The following is a 14,940-nucleotide window of genomic DNA, read 5'->3' as shown; positions in this document are numbered from 1 at the left end:
ATTAGAATTTGGGGGAAAGATAGTTGTAGTTGTTAGTGGATTGATTTGAAGGAAGAGAGAGAAAGAAAGTGTGAAAACCCACCAAACCCGACACTGGGTTCGACGCGAAATCGGGGCAGGGATCGAAGTTCGACACGAATCAGGGGATGGAGGAGGTCAGCGACGCCGGAATCGGGGGATGGGGGAGGTCAGCGGCGCTGGAATCCGACAGGGTTGGTGGTTTGGTGGTGGGTGTTTTTCTCGGTGATGAAGTTGCCCACCCCGATTTACACTAATTTAGTGTAAATCAGGTGTTTTTAAGAGTTTGTGAAGCCACTTTTAATATTCAATTGATATACTAGTATATCATATATATCCTCAATCCTCGTTTTGGAAAATTGGGATTATGGATGGATGTAGTGTCGTAGTGAGAATTGTGCTTGTGACAACTTTAATTATGGATTATGGATTATGGATGGATGTAGTATGAAGAACAAACTGACTTAAGCCAATAAGTAAGCTGAGCTACAGTAATAATGTCTTGTACAGTTCATAACCTACATAAATAATATATAGAGTGAGCTGTTTTGGAAGGTGTTAGAAAATAAGTGTGTAATTGTGTTTGATTAGTGCGGAATAAGTCAGTGAAAAATAGAAACGAGAGAAAAACAATAAAGAAAAAGATAAATAAAATACACATAGACTTACGTGGTTCAGTCACATTAGACCTACGTTCAAAGGTGGGGGATTTAAGAGCTTCTTTACTATAAATGAGCAAGAGCGAGATAGTAATACAAGGAGTCTTAAATCTTAATGGCTGATCTAATTGATCACCTAAAGGGGTCTTTTACAATATAAGAAAACCCTAATAAAACACTAAATTAATTTCCAAGTATAATAAAATAGCTAGCATCATAGAAGAAATATAGTTTTAGAAAACATTCCATAAAACACGAAAGCTTAAACTGAACTAAACAACGCCCTACTCTACCATGCACGAACTTGCCAAGTCAAGCACCTTGTCAACAACGCTTCAACTACGTAAGGTCTTTGTGAAATGGCTAACTATTTTTTTTAAATCAAAATTGGGCATATGACATATCATTAGAAAGCTCTTGAAAGAAGCTAACACTTCCAAATTGAATCATCTAAAGATCACTTATATATTAAGAGATACCTGTCTAGTCACAAATTAGCATAAGGTGTTTCTCAGATACCAGTTCTAACTTCTAAGTTAGTGTAACAAAGAAGAATTGAAAGTAGAGACGAGAGTTTGAGCGATTGGAAAACAATATTAGAAATGATGTGTTCTTATAATAATTTTAGAGACCAATGTCAAGTCAACCCAAGAGATATCCAATTGCACTTGTATAGAATTGATGAGATGACTTAGGGCTAGTGTATTTCACTTTATTTTTGCTTATTTAATCTAATCTGATTGTTTGATTTAACCTAACTAGGACGATAATTTATTTATATAGAAATATATCAAATGAGGTCTTGTTAGATTCATAATAATGTGTATTTTAGTAATGTGTATTTTATTGATAGGTAATTTTCATAAATTTTTTTTCATCATCACAAAATCAAAGATTTTTAGCGATAAAAAACTGCACATTAAACAATGTCTAATCTGAACTTGCATGTCTTTTTTTTTATTTTTATTATTATTTGAACTTACTTTTTCTAAATTAAGATAATAATTAAGTTGAATTAAACAACGCCTTAGTGTTGTAATAGACCAACCGGTAGATGAGTTTTACTGATTTTAAAATTACCCATATATTCATTATCCTGCTGCCATTGAGTTTGGTTTTTCGAAGATGAAGTTAATAATGGTGAAGATCGGGGAATGAAATAGGGGGAAGGAGAATGAGGAAGCAATAATGGAGGATTGAGGAAGAAGTAACGACGTCGTTACTTCAATTTATAACTCAGCTTGTCGAATTTACATCAATACCCCAAATAATTCATAACTATGTCGTTTTTACTTTACTCGCATTAGTTAATGTATTACGTCAATCAAATACAATAGATACTAATACACAAATTCTTATATATGGATGGCCATCAATTATGGGGTTACTTCGTTACAATTATAGGGGTTTACTCGGAAAGTGTTACAAGGATTACTTCGTCAATGTTATATGGGTTACTTGTTCAATATTACAAGGGTTATTTACTTGGTCAGTATTACGAGGTTAATCGAGCAGTGTTATAGAAGTTAATTTGTTTTTCACCAAAGCTCATACGGTGTGACAAGCTGCACAAAAAATGGACTAAGGCCCTGTTTAGTTCACCTCATTTTTACTTATTTCAGAAAAATAAGTTCATATCAGAAAAAATAGATTCAGATCAGATCAGAAAATATAAGTTCAGCTCAGAACATCGTTTTATGTGCACTTTTTTATCGCTAAATACCTTTAATTTCTTAATGAAAAAATTATGAAAATTACATTTTAATAAAATACACATTATTACGAATCTGATAAGATCCCACATGATATATATATAAAGTTTGGTCAAATTAGACAATCAGATCAAATCAGATAAATTCAGATAAACAAATATAAGGCAAACTAAACAGACCCTAATACACATACCATGGAGTAATTTCTAGTTTTCTACTCCGTTTTCATAGTAAAGGATGACTCATCAAAAAAAAAAAAAAAAAAAAAAAAAAAACAGTTGTAACGGTAAAACCAACCAATGAATCCCCCTTTTGGTTTGACTTCCCTTCCTTAACCTCATCTCTCTCATTCTCTCTCCAATCACAAATCCCACAACCATGGATCATGAACCTCCCACCCCCACCGTCAATGAATCCAAACCCCCTAAACCCGATAACTTAACCCCCACTTCAACCCCAAACCCTAATCCAGACCAAACCCCCAAATCATCTTCCGATGAAACCCACTCATCAGAATACGCGCCATACCCAAAGCTCGACCCAAACGACGTCGTTCCACCACCTGACCCTCTTCTCTCTGCTCCTGCTCCTTCCTCCGCCACCACCATGCCCAATGAGTCCAACCCTTACGTGTCTGCCGCCCCTGCTCCCACGTCATCTTCCAAGAGTATGAACATTTTTAATTTTGATTAATTTTGAATTAGGGTTTTGATTTTGTGTGATTTGGGGTTTGATTTGATTTGGGTTTATTGATTTTGGTTTGTAGAAACGATGGATTCGGTGAAGGATGTGCTGGGGAAATGGCAGAAGAAGGCTGTCGATGCTTCTACTAAGGCTCAGGATCTTGCTGGCAATATGTGGCAGCATTGTAATTCTTTCTTTCTTTCTCCCCCTTTTTTGTTTGTTTGATTGATTTTGTTGTTTTGATTGTTCTGCATTTGTGATTACTCGATGTTGAAATCGTGTCATCTGTTATAAAGTTATGATCTTTATTATTTTGGTTGAAATTCTGAAATGTAATGATCATTATTATTAGGTAATTGTAATTCAGATTGCACTATCTATATGACAGTAGTTTTACATGGAGGAAGTACATTTCAAATTTTGCATGCATTGCAAAAGTTTTTGCAGTGTATCAAATGATAATGATGAAAATGAATGTTTAAGACAATCAAATTGATGCATGCTATGATTAAGGTGTTCATTCATTCTAAAATGAGCAGTATTGTTACAACTCCAGCTTGCAGTTGGGCTTTCAATTTTGATGATAAGGGCAATGTGGAAGATGGACCCTTTCATAACATTCTTATCATTTTATTATTCAAATTTTTGAAAAAAAAGCAAAACATATCCTTTATCTTTGTTGGAATATCATAAAATGTTGTCAATCGTGCTTTCTGCTCTTTTTAGCTAGGAACATGAATGACAGTGATTGACTGCAAAAACCTGTGTTACTTGGACTCGGTTACCATGTCCGACACGGATACGTGTCCGACCCGGCTATTTTGTGAAATTTTTTTATGTTTTTGAACTATAATAAAATTAAGTGTCCAAGTGTCCCACCCATGTCCTAGTTTCGAGAGTTTGACATGGGTACGTGAGGTGAAATGAAGAGTCCGAGTAACAAAGGCAAAAACAATAACAGGGAATTAGAATGCTTCTTTTGGAAGCTTACAACCCTAAAATTAATTGATAGCAGGGTAATTGTATGTATTAGGGTGTAGAAAACTATTTGTTTATCTTTGGAGTTTAGTCAGTATACCAAAAGGGTTACTTTTCAGGCTAAGTTATCTTTAAAATAAACACGAATAATTGAAATGAGGAAGATGCTATAAATTACCAGTCGACCTTTAAAGTTATACTTCGTAGTTATTAGCTAACCCCCGAGGTTGAACCCTCTTTTATATTCTTAAGGGGAATCTATCAGTTTTTGCAGCATTGTAAATGCCTAAGCTATCACATATTTCCATTTTGACTGAGTTTATGACTCCGTTATTTAACCGTGTTAATGGGCTCTAAATTTCCCCCGAAAGTGCTCTCTTTCTCAACTTGACATTGTAGTTATGGGTGAGGACACTTGGACATCACAACTATGTCCGAAATAATACTAAATAGTAAATAATTAGTAAATGGCCAAGCCTGACACTTGATCATACATCTGTATTGTGTATACTTATTCTTGTAATTTGTAATGTGGGATCTATGTTCTGTTCTAGATTATTTCTGTATTATCCTTTTGGGAAAGTATTACTTACTATGCTACCATGTCCTTAAATCAGTGAAAACAAGCCCCAGTGTTGCTGATGCTGCTGTTGCAAGAATTACTCAACAAACAAAAGTTATTGCTGAAGGTGGTTATGAAAAGGTATTCAAGCAAACTTTCGAGACTCTTCCAGAGGAGCAACTTAAGAAGTGGTTTGCTTGCTACCTGTCAACATCTGCTGGTCCAGTCATGGGAACTCTATATCTATCAACAGTAAAGCTTGCATTCTGCAGTGACAATCCTCTTTCATACACAAATGGTGACAAAACTGAGTGGAGCTACTACAAGGTTTGTGTCCTTCTCTCTGATCTTCTAATGTTATCTGCCTTATATTTATATTCCCTTCTCGATTACCCCTTCCCGGGATTATAGGTGCTCTTAGATAAAGTGCCGGCCTCTTGAGTGAATTGTCTGAGTTCAGAAATTTAATATTGCCTCAAGTGTTTGTGACAACTTTTTGCTGCCCTTTTTAGCTATGTTTTGTTTAATCATACTTTCGCCTTTTGTAGAGATGGTTGAATTTACAGTTTCTGTGTTTCCATTTATGATTGAATAGTCAGTATACTCTAGCTGCCCAAATTGTGAGCATTAAGATATAATAATAGCATGAATTAGCGTGAAGTAATATGTCCGTCATTTTGCCTTTCCTGTCAAGGTTATATGGAGAGAACCTTTTTTTGTAATTGCAATATTCTGCTAATAGAGACACATGTTAGCAATTTTATTACGGGTAAGGCTGTGCACATCAAACCCCCAGGCCCCTCCCCATCCTAGGCTGGAGCTGATCATAGGTATTTGCAAACGGTGTGCATTGTATGAACATTATGGATAGCTTGAAACAGGGTTAGTCCACTTTATGTGTAATTTTTGCTGTGATATGTCATATGGTGTGGACATTATGGATAGCTTGAAGCAGGATTAGTCCAATATTTGAGGAATTTTTGTAGTGATATGCTGTTGTATAATAATGCAAGAATGAAAGAAAAATGTTTGTAACAATCATTAACCCATTCATTTTGTTAGGAAATCTTCAATGGATTTCTGTCACATTTGTGTAGTCAGTGTCTATTTTACGGATTACTGGCTGGTTATCCCCCCTTATATGCCTGGTTTCATTTCTGCCAGTGCACATAGCTCACCAGTCACCCCAGCTTGCATTTACATCATGGAGTTTTGGTTTTATGTTTGCTTATCAATAATTTTTATACTATTTGTATTAGGTGGTTATTCCATTGGATCAGTTAAAAGCAGTTAACCCTTCAACTAGCAAAATTAACTCGGCTGAGAAGTACATTCAGATAATCTCAGTTGACAACCATGAGTTTTGGTTCATGGGGTTTGTTTACTATGACAATGCTGTGAAGTATCTGCAAGAAGTATTGCAGGGACAAAGCGTATGTTGATGCCAAACAAATGACTGTTCAGAGAAGATAATTTATTGTAGATAAACGCTTTTGCAAAATTTGTTATTTTCTGAGACAGGAAATATGTACATCATAATTTACTGCTGGTGGGGTTTGTTATGTTTGTACAATTGATGTTATGGGGTTTGGTATGTTTGTACACTTGATGTTACGGGGTTTGTTATGTTTGTACAATCGATATGATGTTATTGCTCTATTGATTGTTAGAACCTTGATTATCTTGTTTTTTTAAAGATGGATGTAGCGATTGTTTATAGTACTCATTGGTTGTATTTATTGGTGATTCATGCAATATGTAATAAAATCAATTGTGTTTTGTTTTACTTGTCATGATTCTTGTAAGTTTGAGCAACGTATATGATGTTCTTATTGTTCTATATCTCTGCCAACGAATCAGATATCTCATGTTCATGTAAAACTTCAAAACTGGTGTGTAAGTGGTTATGATAGACTTCCTCCTGCCATGGGTAGCTAACTAATGTAGGCTGGGAGCGCCTAACTCCTGTGGAGGAAGAGAGAAGGGGGGGGGGGGGGGGGTTAGGGGTTAGAGCCTCATGTGCTGTGGTGAGCATCAAATCCAGCTCGGGTAGCTCCACTGGTAGGAGGTGGGAACTGCTGCCTCACTGATTTTTCCTGTGCTAAATTGGTTAGCCTATATACACCGAGGTTTCGTCATGCACGGTGTTCGTGTGGCATAATCTTCACCTGTAGAACAGCTTCTTGTTATTGGACTGGAGTTAATTCTGTGAAGTATCCATATGACCATACCTACCAGTATTAAGGTCTAAATAGAAAGTCTGAGTATATAAATAAGTAAAGTAACCATTTTCAGGAATTATATATTTGTAGCAAACCAAGTCTCGGCTATTGGTTCATCAAAAAAGCCAGGAAAAACATCTGTAAGTTACCTCTGCTTCTTATTAAATTACTGTTCTGTTTCGTTGAATTTGATCAATTCTCTGTGAAAGAGATGGATACAAATTTTTATTACAAATTTTCGAGACTATTTCAATATCTCCTACTTTCTATTTATCAGCATCAAACCCATCTTTGCCTCTTCTATCTTCGGTTCTTCAGAGCAGAACCTTGTCTTATCAACTAAATCAAGAAAATGAGCATCAATGTTAAGCTGAAATCAATCAAACTAGGTACTAATCATAGCGAGAACGATCATATCAACTCAACATCATCATTTTCTTACCCTTCTGACTATGCATCCTATCCAATACTCACCTCAGAAGATCTTGCACCTGTACCTGAACCTTTCCTCTCGCTTCCAAGGACACCACCAAGGACACCTCCTCCAACTCCCGCCGCAGTGGACTCAGCTTCCAAGATTGATCATGCTTTTGCCTTGGCAGCTCTACAGGCCACACATCGCGATATGGCTTCTCATGTCACTGAAGCATTTGATGGTGTCAAAGATCCATCATTGAATCCCATTGATAATGGAGTACTTTTGTATGCAATGGTTTTTATTATTGGGGTTTTGATTGGTTTATTTTTCATTTGACTTGGTCTAGTACAACATACAGAATGAACTTGAATTTGTAAAAGATCTTAAAAGTAAGTAAATAAAGAAATAAATGATGATGCAAACAGTTTATGTGTTTTATTTATTTATTTCTTGTTGAATAGATTAGTATATGATATATATCAGTTTATACATTGTTCACAGTTATGCACAACTCTTTGTTTAAGGCCTGTCTGGTCTACCATGTAAAATCTGCTCAAGTAATACAATTTTTTGTAGTGTAGAACCAGTTCAGCAAAAGCAAAATAATAACAAAGTGTTTTGTATTGAGCAGAATTCTCAATGCATAACTTATTCCCCTATTCATTGACTCGCCGAAATCAGTTACACACATCGACGTGCCTACACACCGGCATGACGAAAGGAAAAGAAAACTAGCTACCAGTGTTGTGGTGCTAGAGTACCATACCCAGCTCCACTGACCAGAGTCTAGTAATAGGGAACTTGCCAAGATTGATTTTAGGAATATATGAGTTTCCACAAACTTTTTGCCTGAGTGAAATTCGACAGATAGATTTTCCAATTCGGCCCAATGCAAGTAGAGTTTGGGCTTTTAGATTCAAGTAGTCCAATTACTAGGCCCAAGAAGTTGACAGTCCAGCCCAATATGGATAAGCATATACCACCAATCATGAATGATAATGAAAGCTCTGTAATAAGATTTGGTCGGTTGTAAATTGAGGTTATTAGGCTTATAGTTGTCAAATCTTATTTAACATTCATTAAAAACGTATTTTGTTGACCTTGTAATACATATTTCACTATCACTTGCATTATTATTCTAATTCTGCGTTGATCCAATGAAAGTGCATTAAGCACTTTAGTTAGGAAATGGAATTTTTCATAGTATATGTATTATCTCCTCTAATTTGGTCCAACTACCCTTTTTAAGTGTGTGACAATTACTAAACAATCATGATTCCTAACTTTTAGTTCAATGCTCAATCAAGCACCAAATTAATGAGGATTTCAACAAATTGAGTTGTTATGACTTTAAATATAACTAAAATGAATTAGCTTACTGTCATATGTAGGACAACATGTTCGACACTAATTTTTGAATATACATTGTAGTAATATTGTTTGGCGAATAAAGTATTCATAACTTTAATTACATTTTTAATAATGGGATGTAGTGTAACAAAATGGAGAGCGAAAGAACTCTCGAGCGAGGAAAAAGACCAAATGTCAAGATCGAATGAAAAATTCAAAAGAACTCCAGAAAATTCTCCTAACAATCATACTGATTATCAGATGAATGAAATGGAGACTGAATTTGTGCCTGAAACGGCTGAAATGGTGGTGGATTCAACACCTCTGGTGAATCGACCTTCCTATAGTCAAATGACTGGGAAAGGGCATGGTGTGGCTGGAAATAGCCTTAATCATTCTGTGATAGGTGATGACTGGGAGTCTGATGACGATGTTCCTCTGGATTGTGATTCGGATGATGAATCATGTCCTACCTTTCTACTCACGAAAGAAGAGAAAAGAAGGTTGCGCCTCCCATGGCAAAATGCGCTTATCATCAAGTTATTTGATAAAAAATTCAATTATGAGGTTTTTATCAAGAGACTTCGACTCAAATGGAGTCTAAAGGGAGATATATCCTTGACAGATGTAGGATTTGATTACTATGTGGTAAGGTTCACCAACATGGAAGATCATCACCATGTCTTGATTCAAGGGCCGTGGATTATTGGTGATAGTTATCTTACTATTCGAAAATGGGTTCCTAATTTCGTTGCGGATGAGGCACCTATTAAGTTTTTAACAGCCTGGGTTCGTATCCCTCAACTATCCTTGGAATATTTCGACAAGCAACTTTTGCAGCAAATAGGATCCAAGATTGGTAGAGTGATCAGCATCGACAAGAACACTGAATCAATTAGCAGAGGGCAATATGTTAGATTTAGTATTGAAGTTGACTTGTCCAAACCATTGCTCTCTAAATTCAGACTCAATGGTAGGGTATGGAAAGTTCAATACGAAGGATTAAAGCAAATTTGCTTTAAATGTGGCAAATTAGGCCATAAAGAAAGTGATTGCGAATTTGAGGTAATTACTGATGACAATGGTGATAGAGTCCTCAAGAGGATTGATGCCCCTGTTACGAAGCAGAGTCCAGCAATTAGACCAGAAGAGCGTGACCAATTTGGTTCGTGGATGTTGGTCCAAAGAACCACTAGAAAGTATTCTCCTAAATCCAAAGGGGAGATTCAGCAGAAAGCTACAGAGAGTGCTAAGTCCAAGAGTGGTAATAATGGTCCTAAGACACAGGTCATAACCAAAGTGGGTCAGCAAAAGTCTAATGATGGTGCGAATGGTTCAACAGGGTCAAGTAAGCAAGGACAAAACAAAGGATCTAGGTTTAACATTTTGAACCAAGATCAAGTTATGGAAATTGAAGAGGAAATCTTGAGGCCTAATCAAACGGCTGAAAATAAAGAGGATACAGTTGAATGTTCAACTGGGATTAGCAACTTGGGAATGAAAAAGGCAATAAATTTAGGAGAGGATAATAATGAGGTGCTCAAGGATAATTCCTTAGGAAATAATGGACAGCTCGGAATGGAGATTGACTTGGAAGGAGAATCAACTATTGATTTGGGTATATCCTTGAAAAATAATTTCAAGAGTGGTCAACAAGATTTGGATACTACTAAGGAAATTGATAGGAACGAATATGATAGAATATTGGGTAATCCCAATCAAAAATATTTTCCTAACAAATTTCAAGATTTAGTTAACAAAAAAAATAAGGAAAATATTGAGCCCAATATTTTTAATATTGAGCCGAATATTTCTCCTACTCTGTCGAGTTCTGGTGATCAGTGTAGTGAAGGGGGATTCTCAATTGTTTCTCGCACCCTTTCTCCTTTGAAACATCAGAATGCATCCCCTTCGAATTCCCATCACTTTGGAAACCCGAATTCCTCCTGCTTACGCGGCGTTGATGGATTATCTGATGGATGGTCCAACAGTAATCAAGGTACATCCCTCGGCAAACGGAGCGGAGATCCAAGTGAATTCATTCCTGCCACCTCGACACAATCCTCCGGAGATGCTGGTGACAGTGGAGATCCCAATTCAAACAGACGGACCAATGAAGGCGTTGAGAGACGCATTCCTGGGTCTACTGCCTAACATTCCTAGTAATGTCTATGATCGTTTCCCTATTTTTCCGATGTTTAATATGTCGATAAAAGTCATGGTGTGGAGCGTTCAAGGCATTGGTAGTAAATTAGCTGCAATTCCTGAACTAGTTAGAATTAATGATCCGACTATTATGGCTCTTATAGAAACTCTTATAAGTGGGGATCAAGCTCAAAAAATCTGTGATAAAATTGGCTTCTCAGGCCAAACGAGAGTTGATGCTCAAGGTTTCAGTGGTGGTATATGGCTTTTCTGGAGAGAAGAATTGATAGAGGTGACTGTTTTAGACAATCATTCTCAACACATTACTGTCGAGGTTAAAAAGAAAGATGAGGACCCTTGGATTTTTTCAGCGATCTATGCTAGTCCTGACTCGACTCTGAGAAGGGATTTATAGAGAGAATTAGAAAACATTAGTAGATCATTTACTGGCCCTTGGATGTTGGCAGGGGATTTTAACGATACTATGAGCATGGCTGAAAGAATTGGTGCTGGAGGTTCGGAGATGGAGAGAAGATGCAAAGAGTTCTCAGATTGGGTGAATGAAAATCATCTCATTGATTTAGGTAGTTCTGGTCCACAACATACTTGGAGTCGGGGCCTATCCGAAGCAACTTACAAAGCAGCAAAGCTAGATAGGGCGTTGGCTAATGAAGACTGGCGTTTGAGGTTCGATGAGGGAGCAGTTCGTAATTTGACTCGTATAAATTCGGATCACTGTCCTATTTTGATCTCGCTAAATGGTTTTACTCCGATCCCTAGGGCCTTAAAACCGTTTAGATTTCAGGCAGCTTGGTTGAAACATGAATCGTTTGAGGATTTTGTTTGTGATAAGTGGAAAAATAGCGAGCCCCTAATTCCATTCTTGAAAGTTTTTGCTACAGAGTTGAACATATGGAACAAAGAAAAATTCCACAATATTTTCAGAAAAAAAGCAGAACTTTGGGCTCGGTTGGAAGGGATTCAACGAGCTATGGCTAATGGAGCTCCTATTCATCTTCTCAAACTTGAAGCGGAGTTAAAGAAAAAAATGAATGAGGTTCTAGAACAAGAAGAGCTTCTATGGTTTCAAAAGTCGAGGGTGGAAGCTATTTGTGATGGTGATCGCAATACTCGCTATTTCCACTTATCAACCATTATTCGAAGAAGAAGAAATCGAATTGAGACTTTGCAAGACCGTGATGGAAATTGGATTAGTGATCCAGTCGAGGTTAAGAATTTGGTCATGAAATACTGGCAAGATTTGTTTTCCGAAGAGATTAATACAGGGGTTAGCAGGGGTAACACTTCAGGTTTACTCTTGGACTATTTTCCTCATATAGACCAACCTGATTGGGAGTTACTAACAAGACCATTTGCCTCGTGTGAGATTCAAGCGGCTATTATGAGTATGGATCCTTACAAAGCACCCGGACCAGACGGATTTCAGCCAATTTTTTATCAAAAATTTTGGGAGACAGTCCAACCTAGTGTCACGAAATCAATTCTGGAAATACTGGAAGGGCGTAACTTCCCTGCTAGTCTCAATGAAGCCTTCTTGGTCCTTATTCCTAAGGTGGATACCCCTCAAAAAGCTAATCAATTTCGCCCCATTGGACTCTGTAACATTACTTACAAAGTGGTGACAAAGGTCCTTGTAAATCGTTTAAAGCCTCTCTTACCTGACTTGATCTCCCCGACTCAATGTAGTTTTGTCCCGAAAAGACAAGTTACAGATAACATTATCATAGTGCAAGAGATGCTCCACACTATGAGACGAAAGCAAGGTAAGAGAGGTTATATGGCGGTGAAGATAGACTTCGAAAAGGCTTATGATCGGCTTCGATGGTCCTTCATTAGGGAATCTCTTCTAGAACTTCGATTGCCTCAAAGGATTATTGATCTTATCATGTTGTGCATATGTTCTACTAAACTGAGCATTTTATGAAATGGAGAACCCACGGAATGTTTTTCCCCTTCCAGAGGAATCCGCCAAGGTGATCCACTTTCTCCTTATATTTATGTTATATGTATGGAGAGACTTGCCCATCTTATTGATCGGGAGTGTAACTTGGGAAGTTGGATCCCAGCAAGAGCTAGTGTTGGTGGACCTCCCATATCGAACTTAGCTTTTGCAGACGATCTTATTTTATTCTGTGAAGCTAGTTTAGACCAAGCTAGATGTATGAAGAGATGCCTCGATACCTTCTGTGAAGTTTCGGGTAGCAGGGTAAGTGTCGATAAAAGCCGAGTGTACTTCTCCAATAACACGAGTTATGACATTCGTGAAGCAGTATGTGAAGAATTAGGAATGGAGCATACAAAAGATTTTGGGAAATACTTGGGAGTACCAACGATAAATGGACGTGTAACGAAGGAAAATTACCAGTTTCTAATTGATAGAATCAATAATAAACTGGCAGGGTGGAAATCTAAGGTTCTTTCGATGGCTGCAGGCTTACTCTAGCCCAATCTACTTTGTCAGCAGCTCCATATTATGCTATGCAAACAACCCGGGTTCCTAGAGGTATTTGTGATAAAATTGATAGCAAAATCCGTGGTTTCTTGTGGGGAAGCACAGATACAAAGAAGAAAATGCATCTTGTGGCTTGGGATAAAGTGGCCATGCCTAAGAATGAAGGAGGGCTTGGCTTGCGTTCTATGAGACAAGTTAATTCTGCTTTCTTGTCAAAACTCGGATGGAGAGTGCTTGCGGAGCCTAATTCCCTTTGGGCTCATGTTATTCGACAAAAATACTGCAAAGGCCGATGTGATGTTGAGATGTTCAAACATAAGGCTGACTCTTCTAATGCTTGGAGGGGTATAGTTGAAAATATTGATGTGTTACGCAAAGGGATCGACATAGCTGTAGGAAATGGGAAATCAACTTCCTTTTGGCATCAAAGCATTGGGTGGAAAATTGAATGCTTTGCTGATTATCTTCCAACCAATATAGTGCAGGAGATATACTCTCATGAATTAATAGCTGACGATGAAGCCATTGACTCGATAGTGTGGAATGGTTCGACAAGGGGGGTTTCTCTTTGAAATCTGCTATGAACATAATTCGAACAGGGTCTGCTGACAGCCCTCAAGAGGATAAGAGATGGAATTATATTTGGAAGATTCAAGCACCTCAAAGGATTCGATTGTTTCTTTGGTTAGCCTATATGATAAACTCATGACAAACGCTAATCGTTTTATTAGGCACCTCACGGCTGATCCCAGATGTTATGTTTGTGGATGTGTGGAAGAGAATATGAATCACATATTGAGGGAATGTCCAGCAGGAAGATCAGTTTGGCGCAAGTTGGGTATTAACTGTGAAGGTGGGTGGAATAGCCTGAGCTTACAAGATTGGCTTATGCATAATTTGAATCCGATCAAGCCTAATGTTGAAAGTGGTTGGAATCTAACTTTTGCTACCACTTATTGGTGGATGTGGAGATGGAGAAACGAAAGATCCTTTGAAGATAATGCTGTTATTCCACTTGATCAATGCAGCTTCATTATGGCTAGAGTGGGGGACATTAAGCGTGCTTTTGAAAGTGATATTGTTGGAAGTAATATCCGCAAAAGGAAGAGAACTGAAGTACTGATCAGATGGATTGCTCCTCGTGAGTATTGGGTGCGTTTGAATACTGATGGAGCTTCACGTGGTAATCCCGGACCAGCAGGTGCAGGAGGCATTATTCGAGGACATCGAGGTGAATTATATGAATGCTTTGCCTCTAATTGTGGAATCTGTTCGAATACTAAAGCTGAGTTGCTTGCGGTGATGAGGGGTCTAGCTATAGCTTGGAATGGTGGTCATCGAAAGATCCAAGTTACAGTTGACTCGGAGGTTATTATGCGTATGTTGGTGGATCCAATTCCCCCCAACTCTCCTTATATACACTTGTTACGGAAATGTAAGTCCTTAATCACTAAGCGTGGGTGGGAACTTACATTTAGCCATTGCTACAGGGAAGCTAATCGGGCTGCAGATTGGTTAGCTAATTATGGAGTAACGGCTACAGAAAGATTAGTCATCTTTGAGGCGGTCCCGGAGGATCTTCGAACCGTTTTATTGGAGGACTTGAAGGGAGTTACGAGGGCTAGGATGGTGCCGTCCGCAGTTCCTTGAGTTAGAATAAGAGGCTGCTGTGGTTTGTTCTTGGCAGCAGCCTAGTTTGGTAGTTTTTATTTTGCTGTT

At 37.8% G+C, this 14,940-nt stretch overlaps 2 protein-coding genes across 2 annotated transcripts; both read left to right on the top strand.

The window, feature by feature from the left end:
- The first annotated feature begins 2,752 nt into the window (after positions 1–2,752).
- LOC145614222 (GEM-like protein 1) lies at positions 2,753–6,399 on the top strand. The gene is made up of 4 exons (XM_081669242.1): positions 2,753–3,056; positions 3,156–3,257; positions 4,669–4,940; positions 5,873–6,399. Exons 1-4 carry the CDS (start codon positions 2,768–2,770, stop codon positions 6,053–6,055), a joined length of 846 nt encoding a protein of 281 aa, XP_081525368.1. The 5' UTR covers positions 2,753–2,767; the 3' UTR covers positions 6,056–6,399.
- Positions 6,400–12,777: 6,378 nt separating this feature from the next.
- Positions 12,778–13,793, top strand: LOC145613617 (uncharacterized). The gene is made up of 2 exons (XM_081668712.1): positions 12,778–13,133; positions 13,202–13,793. The coding sequence occupies exons 1-2, from the start codon at positions 12,778–12,780 to the stop codon at positions 13,791–13,793; spliced, it is 948 nt and encodes a 315-aa protein (XP_081524838.1).
- Positions 13,794–14,940: the final 1,147 nt, after the last annotated feature.

The sequence above is a fragment of the Chenopodium album genome, chromosome 25 (assembly GCF_948465745.1).
Source record: "Chenopodium album chromosome 25, dcCheAlbu1.1, whole genome shotgun sequence".
Lineage (NCBI taxonomy): Eukaryota > Viridiplantae > Streptophyta > Magnoliopsida > Caryophyllales > Amaranthaceae > Chenopodium > Chenopodium album.
Note: the sequence above shows the minus strand (reverse complement) of the source record. Positions and strands in the feature narration are given on the sequence as shown.

Coding starts and splice junctions, on each gene's coding strand:
- LOC145614222 (XM_081669242.1), top strand. CDS start 2,768: ATGGATCATGAACCTCCCACCCCCACCGTCAATGAATCCAAACCCCCT. Junction 3,057..3,155: donor TCCCACGTCATCTTCCAAGA/GTATGAACATTT, acceptor TTTGGTTTGTAG/AAACGATGGATTCGGTGAAG. Junction 4,941..5,872: donor CTGAGTGGAGCTACTACAAG/GTTTGTGTCCTT, acceptor TATTTGTATTAG/GTGGTTATTCCATTGGATCA.
- LOC145613617 (XM_081668712.1), top strand. CDS start 12,778: ATGGAGAGACTTGCCCATCTTATTGATCGGGAGTGTAACTTGGGAAGT. Junction 13,134..13,201: donor GTAACGAAGGAAAATTACCA/GTTTCTAATTGA, acceptor CGATGGCTGCAG/GCTTACTCTAGCCCAATCTA.